The sequence below is a fragment of the Chiloscyllium plagiosum genome, chromosome 13, assembly GCF_004010195.1.
Source record: "Chiloscyllium plagiosum isolate BGI_BamShark_2017 chromosome 13, ASM401019v2, whole genome shotgun sequence".
NCBI lineage: Eukaryota > Metazoa > Chordata > Chondrichthyes > Orectolobiformes > Hemiscylliidae > Chiloscyllium > Chiloscyllium plagiosum.
Window position 1 is genome coordinate 55,724,002 of NC_057722.1, and position 21,577 is coordinate 55,745,578.

The window sequence follows — 21,577 nt, forward strand, 5'->3', positions numbered from 1 at the left end:
TTAGGGTGAGAGGGGAAAGATATAAAAGAGACCTAAGGGGCAAGATTTTCACGCAGAGGGTGGTACGTGTATGGAAGGAGCTGCCAGAGGATGTGGTGGAGGCTGTATAATTGCAACATTTAAGAGGCATTTGGATGGGTATATGAATAGGAAGGGTTTGGAGGGATATGGGCCGGGTGCTGGCAGGTGGGACTAGATTGGGTTGGGATATCTGGTCGGCATGAATGGGTTCGACCGAAGGGTCTGTTTCCGTGCAGTACATCTCTATGACTCTGTGACTCTAGTCTACTGTTTTCACTGCTCACAGTATGGTGTCCTTTAGATTGATCAAATGCAGACTGGGTGACCACTATTTGGAACTGACATCCTAGTTGCTTGCCATTTTAATAAACCTCCTTGTTGTCATGTTAATGTTCCTGACCTGGGCCTATAGCAATGCTCCAATGAAGCACAGTGCATGCTGGAGAAACAACACCGCATTTTCTGCATAAGCACTTTACAGCCTCTAGGATTCCTTATTGAATTCCACAACTGCAAAGCTGACTACATGATGTCTCGCTTCCATTTTTCACACATTTTCTGACATGCAAACCCCCGACTTCTGCCCCGCCCAAACCAGGCCTAGTCTTGTTTGCTTTGGTCTCAGCCAAGACAGCACATTTTCTCCCTCTGCCAGATCTTAATTTACATCCATTTTTCAAGTCTATTTCTCTTTCACCCAATTAGCAACCCTTTTGTCTTTTGTACTGGTCCTGTATACCATCTGTTCCCCTTGAACCTCCATCACTTCTGTCATAAATGACCATTTTCCAACCTGTTTCAGTTCTGAAGAGAAGACATATTGGATTCAAAACGCTCCACAGATCCTGGTCAACATGCTGAGTTTCTCCAGAAATATCTGTGTTTGTATTAAAACATTCTGTATGTGCTACCTTTATAGTGTGAATATTATTTAGTATTAAATGTAGATTAGAGAGATCCATGATTTCAAATCCATTTAATAAAGGGTCATTCTACCACAGATCTTTGAGAATAACTGGCCTTAAAACTTCTACACATGGCCCTCAATTGAGCATCTCTTGCCATATAATCCTGAATGTGCAAATAGCTACTATTGCAAATAAGGCTGGAGGAGTGCACCATCACTCGAGTCCCCTCTTCCATGGGTCACAACATAAAATAAAGGTACTAACTCCAGATACCAAGAAGAACAATTACATAGCATATCTATATCAGGTTATATACATAATAAGATCTAACAATTAGGTTTCTTAATAAATGATTATTAGTTCATTACCATAAAGATTCAATAATTTGGCAACATAACAAATTCCTGATGAAGGGCTTTTGCCCGAAACATCGATTTTCTTGCTCCTTGGATGCTGCCTGACCTACTGTGCTTTTCCAGCACCACTCTAAACTTGACTCTAATCTCCAGCATCTGCAATACCCACCTCCGTCTCACAATACATACTGTCAATAGGAATGAAGATAAATGCTTATGTTGTTAAATATCCCCAAATATCCTTGTTTTACATTTATTTGAGGAACAAGAGGAAGGACAGATTGAGGGTAGAGCCGATCAGGGATATTGGAGGGAACTTGTGCCTGGAGTCAAACAAGGGGAGGTCCTCAATGAATACTTTGTTTCAGTATTCACTCGTGAGAGGGACCTTGTGATTGTGAGGACAACATGAAACAGGCTAATATGCTCGAACAGGTTGATATTAAGAAGGAGGATGTGCTTGCAAGTTTGAAAAACATAAGGATAGATAAGTCCCCTGAGCCAGACAGGATATACCTAAGGTTATTACGGGAAGCGAGGGAAGAGATTGCTGCAGCGATGATCTTTGCATCTTCACTGTCCAGTGGAGTAGTACCAGATGATTGGAGGGTAGCAATGCTATTCCCTCGTTCAAGAAAAGGAATAAGAATAACTCTGGGAATTACAGACCAGTCAGTCTTACTTTGTTGGTGGGAAAATTATTGGAGAAGATTCTGAGAGACAGGATTTATAATTATTTGGAAAAAGCATAATTTGATTAGAGATAGTCAGCATGGCTATGTGGGGGGCAGGTCATGCCTTACAAGCTTTATTGAATTCTTTGAGGATGTGACAAAACACATTGATGAAGGTAGAGCAGTGTGTTTGGATTTTAGCAAGGGCATTTGATAATGTTCCCTATGGTAGGCTTGTTTAGAAAGTTAGGAGGCATGGGATACAGGGAAATTCGGCTGCCTGGATACAGAATTAGCTGGCCCACAGAAGACAGAGGGCGGTATTAGATGGAAAATATTCAGCCTGGAGCTTGGTGATCAGATGTGTTCCGCAGGTATCTATTCTGGCACATTTGCTCGTCATGATTTTTATAAATGACTTGGATGAGGAAGTGAAAAGGTGGGTTAGCAAGTTTGCCGATAACACGAAATGATGGAGTTATGCATAGTGTGGAGGGTGTTGTAGGTTGTAACAGATCATTGACAGGATGCAGAGCAATGCTGATAAATGGCAGATGGAGTTCAGCCTGGAAAAGTATGAAGTGATTCAGTTTGGAAGGTTGAATTTGAATGCACAATACAGGGTTAGAGACAGGATTCTTGGCGATGTGGAGGAACAGAGGGATCTTGGAGTTCACATCCATAGCTCCCTCAAAGTTGCCACTCAAGTTGATAGGATGTTAAGAAAGCATATGGTATGTTAACAGGGGGATTGAGTTTAAGAGCCACGTGGTGGTGCTGCAGCTCTATAATGCCCTGGCTAGACCACATCTAGAATATTGTGCTCAGTTCTGGTTGTCTCCTTATAGGGAGGATGTGGAAACTTTAAAGAGGGTGCAGAGGAGATTTATCAGGAAGCTGCCTGGACGGGAGGGCATGTCTTATGAAGAAAGATTGAGGGAGCTAGGACTTTTCTCATTGGAGCAAAGAAGAATGAGAGGTGACTTGATAGAGGTGTACAAGATGATGAGAGATGTAAATAAACTGGATAGCCAGAGACCTTTTCCCAGGTTCGATATGGCTATCACAAGGGGGGATAAGTTTAAGGTGATTGGAGGAAGGTTTGGGGAGATGTCAGAGATAGGTTCTTTACACAGAGAGTGGTGGAATGTACTGCCAACCATGGTAGTAGAGTGAAATACGGTAGAGACATTTAAGCGATTCTTGGAGAGACACATGATTGATAGTAAAATGAAGGGTATGTAGGTTAGTTTGATGTTAGAGTAGGATAAAAAGTCAGCACAACATCAAGGGCCGAAGGACGTGTATTGTGCTATTCTGTTCTATGTTCTATTTTCTAAAACTTACATGTAAACACATCACACATTTTTCACGATAAGAACAAAAAGATTTCTCTACAAATGTTGGCTTTCACAAAAATAACCACTTTGGACAATGAGGCCATTCTCAGGCCTGTGTGGTCAAGTCACTAGCTATACACGGTTGTCTCTGAAGCATTGTAGTCAAGATTAGAGTGGTGCTGGAAAAGCACAGCAGGTCAGGCAGCATCCGAGGAGCAGGAAAATCAACATTTCGGGCAAAAGCCCTTCAATCCTGATGAAAGGCTTTTGCCCGAAATGTTGATTTTCCTGCTCCTTGGATGCTGCCTGACCTGCTGTGCTTTTCCAGCACCACTCTAATCTTGACTCTGAAGTATTGTAGCCCAACTTACCCAGAAAGTACAGTTTTGAGATGTATCATCAATCATTCTTTCAAAAGAAGAAATAGATTTCATTATGAACTGATGTAAAGGGCTTTCTTTTCACAAATGAAAGAGAATAGCTGGGCAACTTGATCTTTGTGAACTTTCCTCCAACACATCTTATTCTTAGAAGGTTTCTCTCCATTCCAACAAGGTAAAACAAGCTCTCCAAATTAGTCACTGTTCAAAACAGCAGTAGACGGGGCCTACAGCAAGGCAAGCAATTATCACCAGTAATGGTATTTACATGAAGCTTTGTTAGCAAAGAATTTCCAATGTCCACAGCGAGCTTTCAAAGATCTATTTGAAAGAAACCAATACAGACTTTTCCACAAAAAAACTTGAAATAAATCCATTTTCCACTACTATTTAAAACCTCCAAACAATATTAAATATCAATCCAACACTACACTAACAATAAATGTGAGTTAAACATTCAACCTTGTATTGTAGCACATTTACGTTGTTAGAAGCAATATACTTTCATATGTAAGCACTTACTCTTACAAACAAGTTCCCCATGGTAACACATTAGCCAACCTGATTCAACTGGCCAAATAGTTGACCCCCGTTTCTCCTTTCGTACAAATTGTTATAACTGTTTGAAATTTGGCATTCCTACATGAGCCCTGTGAGATGTAAAAAAAAATATCTTCAGCGAGCTGTCTTTCTTTACAACTACATTCAAGACTTATATTAGTTACACTCCCCAAAATGCCTTCCAGTTCCTGTAGTACCCACCAGCTGTGGAAGGCCTCAAGTATACAAGAATGCAGGCAGCAAAACCATGGCCACTATGGTGAGACCCAGGAGGAAACTAATGAGGTCTTGTGACTTGCCTACCAGGTGACCAGACATCAGGGATGTGTAAAAATGGAGCTGATTCCATTTGTAAGTATAGTTTTTATGTAACATGGAAACTGATAAAATGCTTCTTGGTATTTCAAAGGCCCTTCAAGTATTCCTACTGCACCATAAAAAGATTTCAGAGGACCTCAGCAGCACATCTGTTAAAAAGATAAACGTATGAGAATAACTTGTAGGATCACACAGCTATCAGTAACAGCAATGTTGTTTTCACGCCTATTGTAATGCTATTTGACCATGTCAGCTGGGAGAGTTGAAATGCAACAGTCAGTCAAGTCTGATGTTTTTTGCAGTAGTTCTGTTAAAATGAGAGGAAACACAAGATTCAGAGATAATCTTAAATTTCTGGTTCAAAAGAAGTCTCATTGTTTCAGTCAAATTAGAAGGTGTTGAAAAAAGAATTTATCAATCCTGTAATTTAGCAACAATTTAGCAATACTGTAGTAGTCTGGGAGCTGGAAACCACTTTGTCAGATGATGGTGAATGGAGCTTTACGCTTGTAATTTTCCACACACCAGGTTAAGTATTTTGCCAGATTACAGAGGAACCTCGATTATCCGGCATTCAATTATCCAAATTTTGGATTATCCAAACAAGATCGCAAGATCCCGACGCTTGGCTAAACTGTGTTATCCGGCATTCGATTATCTGAACAAAATACTCCCATGTGTGTCGTTCAGATCATCGAGTTTTCCGTGTACATAGAGGGAGGGTCACTCTGATAATCAGCCATGATTTTTGACACATCTTCAGGGGAGAGTTTAATGCAAGTTGAAGCAGATGAGTGGTACTAGATCAAAAATATACAAGTTATTTCCTCCTGTTTCAACAAATGTCACAAAACATGAAGGCTACAAGGATTTCTGAATCTACTTATAATCATAAATGGGGAAATCCTGATTTGTGGTTTTCACAATCACAGTATTTCTGCAGGTCTTGGCAACAATATAGAAGATAAGATTTTGTTCCTTTACAATTGTAGTTTTCCTTCAGTGATCCATGGTAAAAGATCACTTCATTGAAAATTTGTTTCCCATATCCTATTTCAGAGTATGGTTAATATTTTCCTATTTTGACTAGCACATAATTGAGAGATCAATTATAAGTAATTGTGTTATTTTCATTTAATGCCATGACAGAGATCAGTTTTATTTTGGCTATTTTGCTCTTCATGTTTTGAACAGATATTCAACACTAGTTTTTTGAAATAAGTTAGTGATTCTTGAGTGTTAGCTAGCATAAAGCAAAATTATTTCCTTACTATGGTTTGTTTTATTTGCACAGTTTTCAACTTCATTCTGTTTCCTTTTGGAGTCTTTGTAGGTTATGAATGAATCAGCCTTTCATTTTACAATTAATCTTGCAGTCAATATGTACATTGACATTGCTCATACAACCAATGCTTGCATTAGATCAATGTGCAGCATTGTGTTCAGTTTGTTTACTGACTAATTTGTATAATAAAACCCAATCACTTCAAGTGAAATAAAGATGACAAGCATATCATCTTTAAGTAATTTGTTATCAATAATTTGAGGGAATTCCTTATAATAATCCCCAAATTACAATTATATCTAAGCTTACTCAACCTTGAACAAAGCACATAAATGAACTGCATAATATTCCATAATAATTTGATCATCCAAATCCAGCTTGGTGGTGCAGCAGAACTCAAATCAATAGAGTTAATTCCCTTGCGACATTTTAGTTAACCAGCTAATCAGATTCTTCCAGAATATTGATTAATTTGTAAGATCTGTTGCTATTAAGCATTTATGAGGTTAATTTTCTAGATGAATGCTTTTGCGAGATTGTAGATCAATTGTTTTACAAATCACAGTATTTAAATTCAAGTTACTTACCCATCTACTCTTCAAACCTTTTTAATGACTTTTATGTTTTAAAGCATTGTGCCCTCTTTTAATAAATTATACAGAATTTTTCCTTGAGTGATGAAGTGCATTACCCACAGTTCAATGTCTCTAAGCCCAGAGTGCCCGAAGAGATAAACATTTCCCACAGTTAACAATTCTTTACAGTCTCAATCTCCAGAAATTTCCTATATTTTACAAAATCAGTAGACTGCTTGATCTGCTCATCTATGTTCTGTATTTATTTAATTATTTGCAGTGCTAATTAGTTTATCTTTAATATGGATTTGTAATTCATCTTCTCTGCATAGAACTTCATCTGCTACTATCTAGCCACTCCGCTAACATGACAATGTACTTTTGAAGCTCTACACTGTTCTGATCACAATTCTCAATAATTGCCCATTTTTGTATCATCTGTAAACTTCAAAATTGTCTCCTAGAACATCAAGATCTAGACAAAGAATATACATCTGGAAAAGCAAGGGTGCCAATACCATTCCATGGAGAACTCCACTACAAACCTTCCTCCATCCCAACAACTTCCATTGATCATTACCCTCTGTTTCCTGTCACTCAGTCAATTTTGTATCCACATTGTTCTGCTCCCTTTTGTTCTACAAGCTGTAATTCTTCTCACAAGTCAGTTGTGTAGCTCTGTATCAAATGCCTTCTGAAAGATCATGTACATTGCATCAACAGCATTACCCTCAACAACCCTTTCTGTTACCTCTGCAAATAACTTTCAGCAAGCTAGTTAAATACAATTTCCCTTTTAAAAACCAATGCTGATTCTTCCTAAGCAACCAGCAACCTATCTTTTAATGTGACTACTAATCCCCCAATCCTGAATAATTGTTTCTAGAAGTTTCACTATCACTGAATTTTTGAACAAAGTTGTAATGTTTTGCTTCTGTCTTCCTTTGGGTCAAAAAAAGATTGAAAAATTATGGCTCATGCCCCTGCAATTTCCAGTCTTATTTTCTTGAATGTCCTTGGATGCACATCATCTGGTTTCAGTGCCTTGTGAACTTTAAGTACCAACTGTCTAACCAATACTTCTCTTTACCAATTTTCAATCCTTCTCATGACAGAGTTTCCTCCTTTGTCACCATAGCTGAGTAGCATCAACTCCATGGTAAAGACAGATGCAAAATATTAATTTAATACCACAGCCACGCCCCATACTTCCATGTATAAATTCCCATTTTGGTCAGTAATCAGTCTCCTCCGTTTATCATTCTTATATATCTACTTACCTACAGAAGACTTTGAGACTTCCCTTTACGTTGACTACCAGTCTTTTATCATAATCCCTCATTGCTTCTATAATATGTGTTTTCACCTCCCCTCTGAACCTTCAGTATTCCTCTTCATTCTCAATTGTATTTTCTAACACCTATCATAAGCATACTTTTACTTTATCTTAATTGCTATCTCCCTTTTCATCCAGGGATGCCTAACCGTTCCTTTATACCTTGACTCTGCCCAAACTACTTTTTTAAAGGTGCCTATTGTTTAGCTACAGTTTTTCTCACCCGCCCTTTTGTTGTAACATATCCAGCCCAGCTCCCTTCTTGCCTTCGTGAAGTCAGCTTTCCCTAAGTTATTTATCATACTCTGGCTGGCCAGTTGCTCCTTTTTTACGGTCATCCCAAACATTACAATACAATGATCACTGTCTCCTAAATGTCTCTCAACGACCATCGATCTCCTGTCTCATTTCCAGGGACCAGGTCCAACAATGCTTGTGTTCTTGTTGGACTCAACACATACTGTTGTAAAAGATTTTCCTAAACACAATCTGGGAATGTTTGCTCCCCTCTGCCCTTTACACTATTGGCCCAGTCTACATTTGGATAAGGACATTTCTCCATTATTTAATGTTTGCATCTTTCTGTAATTTCCTTGGAGATTTGTTCTTCTACGTTCTTTCGACTAATTTGTGGTCTATAAATTTAATGAATAACTTCATTTCACTCTTTTTGTTCCTCTAGCCAAGATAATTCTGTCCTTGAACCCTCTGGACATCCTCTTTCTCCAGCATTGTAATGCTCTTCTTAACTAATACACTATTCCTGCATATTTCCTTCTTTCCCTATCTTTTCTGAAAGATTTGTATCTAGAGAGTCCTGCCCTTCATTGAGCTAGATCTATGTTAGCATCTCAATATTATAATTCCATATGGCAATCTTGCCTTTTACCCTTCAGTCTTATTCACTGTATTCCATTCCATTCACATACAAGCACAGTAGCCCTGATATAGACCTCATTATTTTCTCCCTTACTCCAACACAAAGACAGGTAGGAAAGTAAATTGTAAAGAGAACATAAGGATGCTACAAAGAGTTAATTGAATGTACATGATTCTGGCAAAATGGAGTACAATCTGGAAAAATCCAAAATGTCTACTATTGTCTAAATGGAAGAGATTGCAGAGTTCTGAGGTGCAGGGGGAATCCTACTATATTAATCACAAAGGGTTTGAATGCAGTTACAGCAAATAGTTAAGAAAATTAAAATAATGTTTTCATTTATTTCTAAGGAATTGGATAATAAAATGAGCAGGATACGCAAGGCAGTGTTGAGTCAATATCGTGCACAGTATGGACCTCCTATTTACGGAAAGATGCCAATGTTTTGTAAACAGTCCAGAAAGGGATTACTAGGCTAATACACAGAATAGTATGTCTTGTGAGGAAAGTTTGGACAAGCTAATCTTGCATCTACTGAGATGTGAGAGAATAAAAGGTGGCTTGTTTGAAACATGAAAAATTCTGACAAGGTAAATGTGATTTTTCCTGTAACAGGAAAATCTAAATCTATGGGTTGTTGTTTAAAAATAAGGGGTCACTCATTTAAAACAGAGCTGAGATGAAATATTTTCTCAGAGAGTTGTGAATCTTTGGAAATTTCTGCCTCAAGTGGACTAATCAGATCAGCCACAATATTGATTGGCAGAATAGGTTCAAGGGTACTCTTCTGCTCCTGTTATCTACATTTTTATACTTCGTTTTTATCTCTCAACTTCTCTCTGCTCCTTTCTTTGCATAACTAATATGGTAATAGCTTGTATTTGAAATTCATCACTTCATTTGATTCAGTGTTTCCACCATTCCCATTTACCTGCGCTTTTCTAAATTCTTTCTTCACATCTCTTTCGATCGAGAGATGAAAGGTGATTGGAGAGAATGATTGAGTAATGGAAAGCTTTAGAAACACTGGATTGAATTTTTATGTCCCAGTGGATTTCATTAACAGAAGCAGGATGGCACAGAATTTCATGCCACCAGCCAATGTACTATTTTCTGGAATTCTGGATCATTTTCCTAGAGCTAGGATGGTGTGGGTCAGGAGTCAGGATAGTGCTGTTGGGAGTGTATACCGTTGAGACTGTTTGAAGGTCTATTGAGGAATATTGTCAGAAGCTAATGGCCAATTTTCAAGTTGCCCTCCAGGCACCCAGTGGCCATCCCTATCTGCCTAACTTCAGCTGCAGCCACAAGCAGCTGACTACTCCACAATAGTGACTGGCTACTCATCTATTTTTATTTTAAACTCCAAAGTGTTGAAAGAGGGAATCTCAAAATAGATGCACCCTCTCTCTTTTCCTTAGCTGAAAAGGCAGCCTTATTCTTCTTCAGAAGTGGAGAGACTTACTGTTTGTCTTCCAGCGTAAATAACTTGTCTGCTACACTTAACTAGTGAACTCTGGCCACAATGGTTGATTTAGGAAAAGTCACACCCAAGGAACTCTTTCCCCCACAATGCAGACTTCCAACTGTGATTTAACCCTAACAAGGGGAACCTGAAACCCATAGAATTCTTCCCATAGAAAGAAGTAAGTGAGAGGTGGAGATCATGTCTGTCTCAGTCCTACACAAGACCTATCCAACTAATCCCACTCTCCTTTGCCTATTTTCCTTGCAAGGATCCATCCAATCCCCTTTAGAAATTACTATTGAATCTTCCTCCACCATCACAACTTGTGCCAAGTTGCATTGATTGAAGTAAGCAACGTATTACATCTGAATTTAGTCAAAATTACCTTGTGTAACTTGGTGTTTTTGACCATAAAATAATATGGTTCAGGCAAATGGCAAGCTCACAACTGACAAAAATAGATATGATTTGGAGATGCCGGTGTCGGACTGGGGTGTACAAGGTTAAAAACCACACAACACCAGGTTATAGTCCAACAGGTTTAATTGGAAGTACACTAGCTTTCGGAGCGACGTTCCTTCATCAAGTGATTGTCCTGGTGACAAAAATAGATGATTTCTACCACAAGTCCAACTTGAATTCTGCCTTTCCAGTACAATGAAGGTTTGGAGGTAAGGTGATTGACAATTGACAACATACTAACTTATGACTCAAAAGCATAAAGAATTCTGGAAAAAGAACTTTGCAGATTGATCTTTAAGCATGGATATTTGGTACAATGTAAAACTGAATTATCTGAATGGAGGAAGAATGGGGAGTAGGTAAGCAAATTAAATGTGATTTCACACTTAATCCCGATGTATCTCTTTGCATATTGAGTGTTGCTTTTGCAGTTTTTTTTAATTATTGTCTAGATTATCCTGTCTCCTGATCCGTGAGAATGGGGTTCAGTAGAGAAATCAACCAAAGTACTGTTAAACATCAGAAACTCGGTAGCATTCAAGAAATTTCTTTTGCATTCATAAAGATAATGTTCTAAACAGTTAATAACATTTCAATTATGCATTTCTTTTATAGGACAAGCATGAAGTTGAGATTGAAGGTTTGCAGCCAAACACACAATATCTGCTGCAAATGCAGGCAGTGGCTAACTGGGGACAAAAACGCTTAAAGAGCAGCAAAACTTTGCTCATTTTTAATACCCCTTCCACAGGTAAGAGCAATGAAACCATGTCTGTTATTGATAACACTTATTGGGGAGAGAACTGAATCCTTTCTGTTTCTCTCTAATGCTTCTAATACAGCTGGAACAGATATTAAAAGTGAGTCTCAGAAAGTATTGTCTATTTTCCAATCTCCTCCTCTGTGGGAAAATACATCTTTATTCAGCTCTGCTCCAGCTTAATCATAGATGGAGTGGCCGAGACCAGAATCTGAAGAAGGGCTACACCCGAAACATCAACTTCTCCACCTCCTGATGCGGCCTGCCTTGCTGTGTTCTTCCAGCCTTCTGCCTGTCTACCAGAATCTCACTCGCATACTAACTTATGGACAGAAATACATGTTTTTCCACTGGGTAGTGCAGTAGTACTCCACAGGGTCACAAAATGCTACAAAGTTTGGGACCACAAAACCACCCCTCTTCCTTCCTGATATATTTCATGCCTGCCAATAATAGCTGTTTTAGTTACTGAGTGACTGAAAGTGAACTTGACCAATTCCACATCTCTTCATAGATATATACAGATATTTATAAAACACAGGTTCACAACACCTTTATTGGTTTGAAGCAAACAGCTTATGTCCTATTACCTAATCTTTAACTTGGCAGAGCCAGAATATATAATTGTAGTGTAAACATTTTGGACTTGATGAATATGTAATCACATCAGTGACCTGTAATTGTTGCAGCATTCAGCAACTGAAGTATGAGAAAGTTTTGAATCTGAAACATCTGGTTTAAGTGTGAGGTATGGAGGGTGAACCCAAGAAAGGGGAATTTGGCCAAGAAAGTACAAAGAGATTTTGAACTGTGTCATGTTTTCTGATCTATTATACGGGTCAAACGTTTATGTCTGGGAGTCCTGTAAATATGCTGTGTGGGGGATGGGGAGAGATGATGTTTAAAATAACTCTGAACAATGCTTGAAATGCAAGCCATTTTCTAACAGTTGCAACATTTTATTTAAATATTTCAAATGCCTGCACAAATCAATGTTTGGGAGAGGAGAATGGGAAGAATTTGCTTTTGATTAGTGTTCCTTTATCTAGACATCCAAACAAATCATGGTAGTGCTTCAGATGCGGTGTCCAATGAGCTTCCACCTCTTGATGAGATATTTGACATTCAAAGTCTGGAGGCAGCAGTCCCCTATTTCCATGGTAACCAGTTACAAGTTAAAGTACATTGGAAGAAAGCAAAAGAAGGTATGATAGTCAACAAAGTTTTCACTGTAATGTATTTGTGTAATCTAGTCCTCGGAAGCAGAAATTGTATTTGTTTGAATATAACTTAACTCAGTTTGTTTTTCTATTTTATATGTGAAACATTAGAAACAGATAGTAATATTCACTTTAATTGGAATTTAATAAATAGTTGCATCTAAATTTATGAAACAAAGCAGCCATGATCTCAGACGTTTTATAGCTGAGAGGTAGTTTAGTTTTGTACAAAGATATATAGATATGTTAGAGTCCCATCGCATTCCTACACTTGGTAATTGTGAATCATTTTCAAAAAGTCCTAATGTTAAAATTTGACCTTCTAATCACATGGCTCTATAATCAATCGTCTACCTACTGGATCTGCCATCCCATTTTTCTCGTGTTGTGCTTTACAACTATTAGCGAGACAGGAGCAGAGATTTTATAAAGTTCTACCTAAATAATGTTATAGATTAGGACAGAGGATTCTGAGTGGTGCTGCAAATTCATAATAATGCCAATGGTGGAATTATACAATAAATTGATAGATCTGGAATTCATACTGTTTAATTTATCTATGCTGTGTCTTTCCACTTAATTTGTAGCTATGCTTAGCACAATAACAATTCGAAATGGCTTCTGCTGACTGCCTTTTGGAAAATATCTGTCTTTCTGGGGCTGGGTGATGATCTCAGAGATTGGGGATTTGAGGACATGTTGCTTGCTGTTGGGTTTCAATCTCTGATAATCTTTAAACTTCATTTCATAAGATGATATTTCATTCAAAATATTTTTTTATGTTCAGTTATAGTGCAGGAAATGTGAATGACGGACTGAAATTTCCCAGGTTAGAGGAAAGTTTTTTTGTTCACTGTTGAGGACACAATGTCAGAGCTGTGAAAAGTCTGTAAAATGTAAGGCAAGTACTTTGCAGATCAGGCAGGGATCTCCAAGTGTAATATGGTTGTATTGGGGATTCAAGGGCAGCACAATTTTTGAACCAGAAGTAATCAAGTTAGTGCCATTGTTGAAATTGTCTGGTGTGTTGTTTTTGGTTATTCAATAATAATTCTCCATGTAGAATCCACCTAACAAAGATAATTGGTGGTGCTTTTGGTGTGTATATTAGTTTATTGAACCAACCAAACTTCCAGGTCAATGTGTAAAACATTACAAAATCACAATAAATTCAATTTGATAGTCTAACCTGATCGACACGTTCTTTTACTGTGTTTTGTTTTCAGTATGTTAGATGGATCATAGCCAAGGTTTTCAATTTTATCACTGAGTAGCACACAATTCTCCATCTGGTCCCAATCACATCCTGATTCTTGGTGGTATTCTATTCAAGAAGTGAAACAGCAATACCAAAATATTTTTTTAAACTTTTTTTTAACCTGAGGTCTGCAGTTAACTTACGATCTTCCCTGCCATGCAGATTGAATATGATAAACTCTGGTACCATAAACCACAAAAAGAGTAATAATTTTGCATTTGCTGTGCCTGTGAATCAGGTCATGTGGTGGAGCATATCCTATCCTATCCTATCCTATCCAATTTGCAATTATTCAGTTTCTAAATCCCCAAGTTGCACTTCAATTAGTCCATTACAGGTACCTCCACATCTGATTACCGATTTGTAAAATTCACCTGTATAGCTAAAAGATTTAGTTTGGAATTTTAGGATAAACTGCTATCCTGAATCAGGAATGAAACATAGGCAATAGTTGCTGAAGATGGGTATTTACCATTGGGAATCTTGTTTGCCTTCAAATTCATGAAAATCAAATTAACAAATGTTATAATGTTCTTCTGCAGTGTCAAGAGGTTAAAAATCCTGCCAGTTTGTGTACACTCTTAGCTCATTTTAGTGAATTGGACTCTAAAGTGATATTACCACAGGAATCAGTTTTAATATCAAAAGAGGGTTTGAAATGAATAATGTTTCATGCTTCCTCTTTTGTTTCAGTGCAGTGTGGCTTCCAGAGTGCATCAGTGCAGATGTGGTAAGGAATGTCAACATTCAGATTGGCAGTTTAATTCTTGACAGTTCATTTAAAGAAAAAGGTGGTGAGGCCACCCAGGTAGAATCGCATTCCTTGAGGTTTGCCCTTGTGTGAAGCCACACTTTTAAAAAAATTTACTGTGCATTTTTTAAAAACTTGTTATTTGAATTATTTTAATGCCAATGGACAAAAGTGTTCCCTTACATAAACAGATCAGGTGGAAAGTGAAGTAGGCCGTATTGCATGTCAGCACGAACAGCTCAATATACTAGTTGGTGAACAGAGTGCTGTGTGCAATTAGCTGTGTAAGCTATTTATCATCCTATTCTGGTAACCACCTGAGACCACATTAAAAAGAACAGAACAAGCTGGTTGTAAATATTTGCAACGATGTGTCTGTAATGTAATTATTTTTCCTTTGTTCCACCAGAAAGTCTTAAGGATCACAATCTCTACCTATTAACATGGGTACCAGAATCCTGTGCCAAGAACAATTCACAAATACAGCGACATGCAACTGTAAAGGTTAGAAATGAATCTGCTTAGATTCTAAGTAATGTAAAAACAGATTGTATGACATTTTTAAAAAATATATTTATTCAAATAAATGTTCTTATTAAAACCACATTGTCTCATCAGTACTTAACTTCATATTAAATGAGTTAGATTTGCAACATCAATCTCCACATACTTCATTTGTTACAAAAACATTTTTAGAACCAAATAACATTTCAAAATGAATCTTGTGTCTTATGTAGTTTCTGATTGGCTTAATTATGTATTTTACATTGATTTAAACATGTTTATTTTGTACCAGAGAAAACAAAACATTCATTTATGATTACAACAGGAAATTTTGAAAACATAATGGGAAGTACTTTCCCACTTTAAGACTAAGTACAGAAGTGGAAAGTTCAGAATAGGGAATCCACAGCCTATTAAAATACGAATGTCTGTTGGATCTTCTAGCAATCAGACAGCTGCAGTCAGAGGTCAGCAGCTGCAGAACCTGATAGTAGCACAACAGAGACCGTGGCTACTGCTGATACAACACTGTCGTGGACTGTCAGGATGGAGGAACAACATGAAAGTCAAGTGTTGTTTGCAGTGTGGAGGCCACTGGGAGAATGGCAAAGGAGTGGTCAGATGGGCAGATGGGCTGGTGCTTGGTGGCCACTGACCTGCCCCAAGTAGGATCCCTTGAATGTGTACAGATGAATGAAGGTTGAACGCCAACTCCACCTCCAACACACACACACACACACACACAAACTAATAACCTACTTTCACTGGTTCACCAGACTGATAGGCTAGCTCTTTCTCACCCCACATACCCCAGTGCTGAAATAATTGTAGATCAGGTGGGATAAGGTCCTTAAGTTAATTTAGCAGTTTATGTCGATGGATCTTGGGCTTTCCCACCCAGAACTTAATTTGGGCAAAGTCTAGAGATGATGAGATTCTCATGCACCATATCCTGAATAATTGTTCACTTCCACCTCTAGTCCTGATGCCTTTCAAGCATGAAAGATTCTGTCCATCATTTGTGAAGAGAGAAACAATGTGAATGTAATTTATAAAAATGTTCTATCTGGACAGAGTACTGCATTTGATTAGATTAGATTACTTACAGTGTGGAAACAGGCCCTTCAGCCCAACAAGTCCACACCGACCCACCGAAGCGCAACCCACCCAGACCCATTCCCCTACATTTACCCCTTCTCCTAACACTACTGAAAGAATTTCTGAAACATACAGCATGACTTTGGCCAATATACTAAATAATAATGTCCTTTGATTCCTTTAGTCAATGTTCACTGACATGTTGCCTGCTAAATAAAACTGAGGCTAGAATAGTTCAGGATCTGGATTTATGCCATTTTGATTTCCATTTCTCCCCATTACACAGGCTTGACTGAGAGTTCAGAACAATAAAAACATTAGCTCAACAATGCATCTTTTTCACAAGTGAAGTGAATTGTTAATTTTGCTTGATTGACAGTTTCAAGATTTCTAATACGTTGTTATTTCTTCGGTCGTTTCTGTTAATGTCTGAGTTTATTTGAACCAAGTTAATAGGTGTGAAGTATTTAAAGCTTCAGTTATTGATACCTTAATGATCTAATTGAAGCTTTTATGGATTGTCCAAAGAGCCATTTGTTTTCTCAACAGGAGTTTTGTGAATTAGTGCTTTTTGTTTTTGCTGAGAAGAGTGCACACGGCATTGTTATATAGCTCACTGGTTCTGTTCATAGTGGAGGGTGGTTGATGTGGTTCCACTTTTCAAGAAGGATGGTAGACATGAACCAGAATATTTCAGACCTGTGAGTCTCACAACAGTAGTAGGGGAACTATTGGTGAGAATTCTGAAGGAGAGAATTAATATCTACTTGGAAAGGCCTGGGTTAATTAGAGATAGTCAGCAGGGAGATCACGTCTAACAAATTTGTTAGAATTTTTCAAAAATTTGATCAAGTGTGTGGTTGAGGGAAGTTCAGTTGATGTAGTTTATATGGATTTTAGCAAAGTTTTTGACATGAGAGACTGACTGAGAAATTTAAAGCACATGAAATTCATGAAAACTTGGTGTGATGGATCAGAAACTGGCGTCATAATACAAAGGGTAATAGTAGAAGGCTGTTTGAGTGACTGGAGCCTGGTGTCCGGCAGTGTCATACAAGGATCGGTACTGGGACCCTTATTGTTTGTTAAATAGATGGGAATATGAAGCAAGTTTGGAAATGACATCAAGATTGATAGAGTGGTTAATAGTGAAGAGATGGTTGTACGTTACAGGAAGATATAAATGGTTGGTCAATTGGACAGACCAGGGGCAGATGGTATTTAACCCTAATAAATGTGAGGTGATGCAGTTTGGAAGAAGAAATAAGATGAGGGAGTGTTTAATGAATGGCAGGACACTGGATAGCCTATAGGAACAGAAGGATCTTGGAGTAATTATTCACAGATCCTTGAAATCGTCAAAGCATATGAATAGGATAGTTAAGAAGGCATGTGGGACACTTGCTTTCATCAGTCATGGCATAGAATATAAGAGGGAAGAGACATTTTTGGAGTCATACAGAACATTAGTTAGGCCTCAGATGGAGCACTATGTGCAGTTTGGTCACCTCACTGCAGGAAGGATTGTGTTAGCACTAGAGGAGGTACAGAGGAGGTTCACCAGGATGGAGCAATTGAGCTATAAGCAGAAGCTAGATAGGATTGTATTGTTTTCTTTATAGCAGAGAAAGCTGTAGGGGAAACATGACTGAGGTGAATAAGATTATGAGGGTTATGGATAGGGTGAGTCGGGAGCAGCTGTTCCCTTCGGTTGAGGGGTTAATCGCAAGGGGCCATAGTTTTAGGATAAGGGCCAGGAGAAAAAAACTTTTTCACTCAGAGGATGGTGGGAGTCTGGGAAGGTAGTGGAGACTAGAAATTTTACTACCTTTAAAATATATTTGGATGAGCACTTGAAATATCATAACATTCAAGGAAATGGGACAAATGCAGGCAATTGGAATTGGCGTGTCTTTAGTGATAGTTACTGTCAGTGCATATTTGATGGGCCTAAGGGTCTTTCAGCGCTGTATGACTCTCTGACTCCGTGACTTGCTTGCATATGAATTGTGAAAGTTGTGAATACACTTGTGATAATGAGTATAATTTTCTTTCAGCACTTTAACTAAAAGTTACTTTACGCATGATTTGGAGGAGCCAGTATTGGACTGAGGTGGATGAAGTTAAAAATCACACAACATCAGGTTATAGTCCAACAGGTTTATTTGGAAGCACTTCTTCAGGTGATGGAGAAGCAACGCTTCGAAAACTAGTGCTTCCAGATAAACCAGTTGGACTCTAACCTGATGTTGTGTGCTTTTTAACTTTTACTTTACAAAGCATCTTCAGCCAATGTAGAAATAGACGAAGTAAAATCTATTTTAGTTGTGGTTTTCCCATGTAGAGTATTGTGACTGACCCTTCAATAAATTCCAGTACAAATGTTTAGTTGGACTTCAATCAATCCCTATTTGTCTCATCTAGTTGACCTTCTCTTTCTTTTCCCCTGAATGTTTTGCCTATGAATCAAGGTGTAATATTTCTTCTGAAGACAAGTATCATTAAATGTCAATCTATTTGACAGATTGCATCAAGGGAAAAAAGTCCCTTGAATTATGAGGGTTCTCATAATTTATTGGCAGAAATGTGGGAAACACCAGAATTTTTAGAAAAATAGTAGTTAATTTTGCTTTGCAGTGTTTTGAACGTTGTGTAGGGGTAGTTCCTGGTTGGATATTTATCAAAAGCATTGGCTTTTTCATGATTTACAATGAAACTGCAGGCAGTAATGTTACTCATATAATATGTTTGAAGTTGGCATCTGTTTATAATAAAGTACAGATGAGCTGCCTGTTCGTTGAAACCTATCATACAACACGATTTAACAAACATGGGATAAGCATCAATCATTCTCATGCTGACAGAGGAGTTAGCGATCTGGTGAAGTAAATTATTTAGTAATGCAGGTCACTGGCTTCAATGTTAAGTGAAAAATGCCACTTTTTCCAATTGTATTCTTCAGCCACATATACAGGCAAACTGCTATATTGTTTTTGAGGTTGAGGAGGTAGCATGTATGTTATTGGTCCCATCGAGCTTCTAAATAATATTAACAGTCTGCTGAGATAAGGAAAACATTGAGTAGAATCCTGTAAGGGCCTAGACAATGTGGGCTGTGATCAAAAATGTGGCAGATTCACACGAGAGGTCCAGCGAGGTCTATTTTGACATCAGGAGCAACTCACTGCATCTTTTATACAATTGCTGGATGTCAAGGCAAGATTCTTATGAGGAGGGTATGTGCTGCCTATTGAGGAGGATTGTTGCTCATTGATAACCGTATTAACTACACATCACACCTCACTAATATATCTAATCCACAGAGCAAAGTAGATATATTGAACTGTTCAGATGGAAGTTAGAGCATGGACCTGGCCACTTCAGTTCATTGCTCCAAAGAACCTCAATGTTGGACACAAGGCAAGAATATCTCGGAGAATGACCCATGGCCAGGTGCATCGCACTTCCACGGGCATTGGCATCTGATGTTTGCCAGCCTGTAGTCATTCTTTTGGCATGTCTCCAATCTACTTAAAGTATACTTCTGCACTTCAATGCTGCACCTCAGGAAATAATGGCAACTACCATTGCAATACTGTGGCAAGGGCACTGTGCACTCAGGTTACACAGCCAAATCATCATCTGGACCAGACTGCATATCTGGGCTCTTGGCTGTTATAATGCTCATTCACTTTGAGCCTATCTGGATGCCCACAGCATACTGGCATGGATTGCCTTAATGCCTTGCCTTTTCTCTGCTTTTATGCTTTGCCTTCTCAGCCAGAGATGCCAGAGAGTCAAGTCAACAGAGGTAGCTTTCAGTCGTGGGTTCTGGCACAGTAAGCCAAGGGCAGACCTCCAGTTAGTTAGCTGCTTGGAACTGTCAAAGTCAGGATGCTCTCAGTTAAGGGGTGACAAGCTGACTGTCAGGGCAGTTCACCACCCCTCTTGACTCTTTCCTGCCTACTGTGGACTGCTTTTCCCTCCTGGAAGGAGAGACAAGTATTAAGGCAAATGGAAAATGGTAGAACAGATGTTTTGGTGCAAATGGTGGGGTGGGGGTCACATGCAAGTGAATAGGCAGTACAAGAAGGTGTCAGTGTTTGAAGTGAGTGAGAGTCAGTTGGCAAATATTGCAGGCAGTTGTGAGAGTGGTAGATCATGCGCCTTGGTGAGAGGTTGATACAGTTCCAAAAATTGAGTGAGTGTGAGGTATTGAAGAGAAGATGGTGGTACTTACACGAGAAGAATGCAGAAGGACATTGACCCACTTACATTGCTGGGCATTCCTCCAGACAGCAGAGACTGCACTGACCTGGGTGACAACCTCAGACTACGCTGGCATGGTTTGGTGTCATGACCTCCATTGACATCCTTTTGAGAGAAGGACATCCCACCTCTGCACCAATTTATCAAATGGGACCCCCTTGCTTTTGCCCACAAAGCGGGATGCCAAGCTTTAGTTGTCTGCTACATCTGTCATAAGTGGTGCTGGGCAGCTCAGTAGACAAAGTGCCTGTCCAGGTGCACATTAACCTTCTGAAGATGGTGCTGCTACCAGGGTTGTTGGTAATTTGTGTTTTTTTTAATTCATTCATGGGACTTGGGCATCGTTGGCTGGTCAGCATTTATTGCCTGTCCCTAGCTGCTCCTGAAATGAGTGGCTTACTAAACCATTTCAGAGGGCAGTTGAGAGTCCATCATCTTGCTATGGGTTTGGAGTCATGTGTAGACAGACCAGATGATGGCAGGTTTTCATTAGTGAACCTGATGGGTTTTTCTGACAATTGACAGTAGTTTCATGGCCACCAGATCCTTAATTCCTGATTTTTTAAAAACATTTAATTCAAATTCCATTATCTGCCATGGTGGGATTTGAACCTGGGTCCCTAGAGCATTAGCTGAGTTTCCTGGTCTGGCAATAATACCACTAGGCCATCACCTGCCTCATTAGTGAATGAGAACAGTCCATGGTAAGGTGGGATTAGAATCTGATGAGGGGCATGCCATAGATGTGGTTAGGTAGTTAATGAGGCAAGTTGGACAAGATTGAGTCAAAATCCTGCAACTAACAGCATTGTAGGTTCACCTACAGCAGTCCAAGAAGGTAGCTCACCATCACCTTCTCAAGGGCAACTAGGGACAGACAGTAAAATGTTGGCCAGCCAACAATGCCCACATTCTGTAAGTGAAAGAAAAGATACAGTGAGCCACCCTGTCGGGTGAGAATCCTTCCAAAAAAACTTGATGAAATGGACACTTAGCCAAAAGAACTTAAGATTTAGCCCCACAAGAAACACTTATTTAAAAAACACCGCAATGACTTCATCTTGCCATGACTCTGCAAAACAATTGCCTTCATTGCTCAGACCTTTGAGTATAGGAGTTGGGACATCATGTTGAGATTGTGCAGGACTTTGGT

The 21,577-nt window shown here is 38.8% G+C and overlaps 1 protein-coding gene across 1 annotated transcript in view; it reads left to right on the forward strand.

Moving 5' to 3' along the window:
• anos1b (anosmin 1b) overlaps nucleotides 1–21,577 on the forward strand; it is a 152,428-nt gene that overhangs the window by 119,957 nt on the left and 10,894 nt on the right. Inside the window, exons 8-10 of the mRNA XM_043702467.1 lie at nucleotides 11,180–11,315; nucleotides 12,374–12,529; nucleotides 14,963–15,057. Of these exons, the coding sequence (XP_043558402.1) occupies nucleotides 11,180–11,315; nucleotides 12,374–12,529; nucleotides 14,963–15,057 (387 nt within the window). The remainder of the gene's footprint in view (nucleotides 1–11,179; nucleotides 11,316–12,373; nucleotides 12,530–14,962; nucleotides 15,058–21,577) is intronic.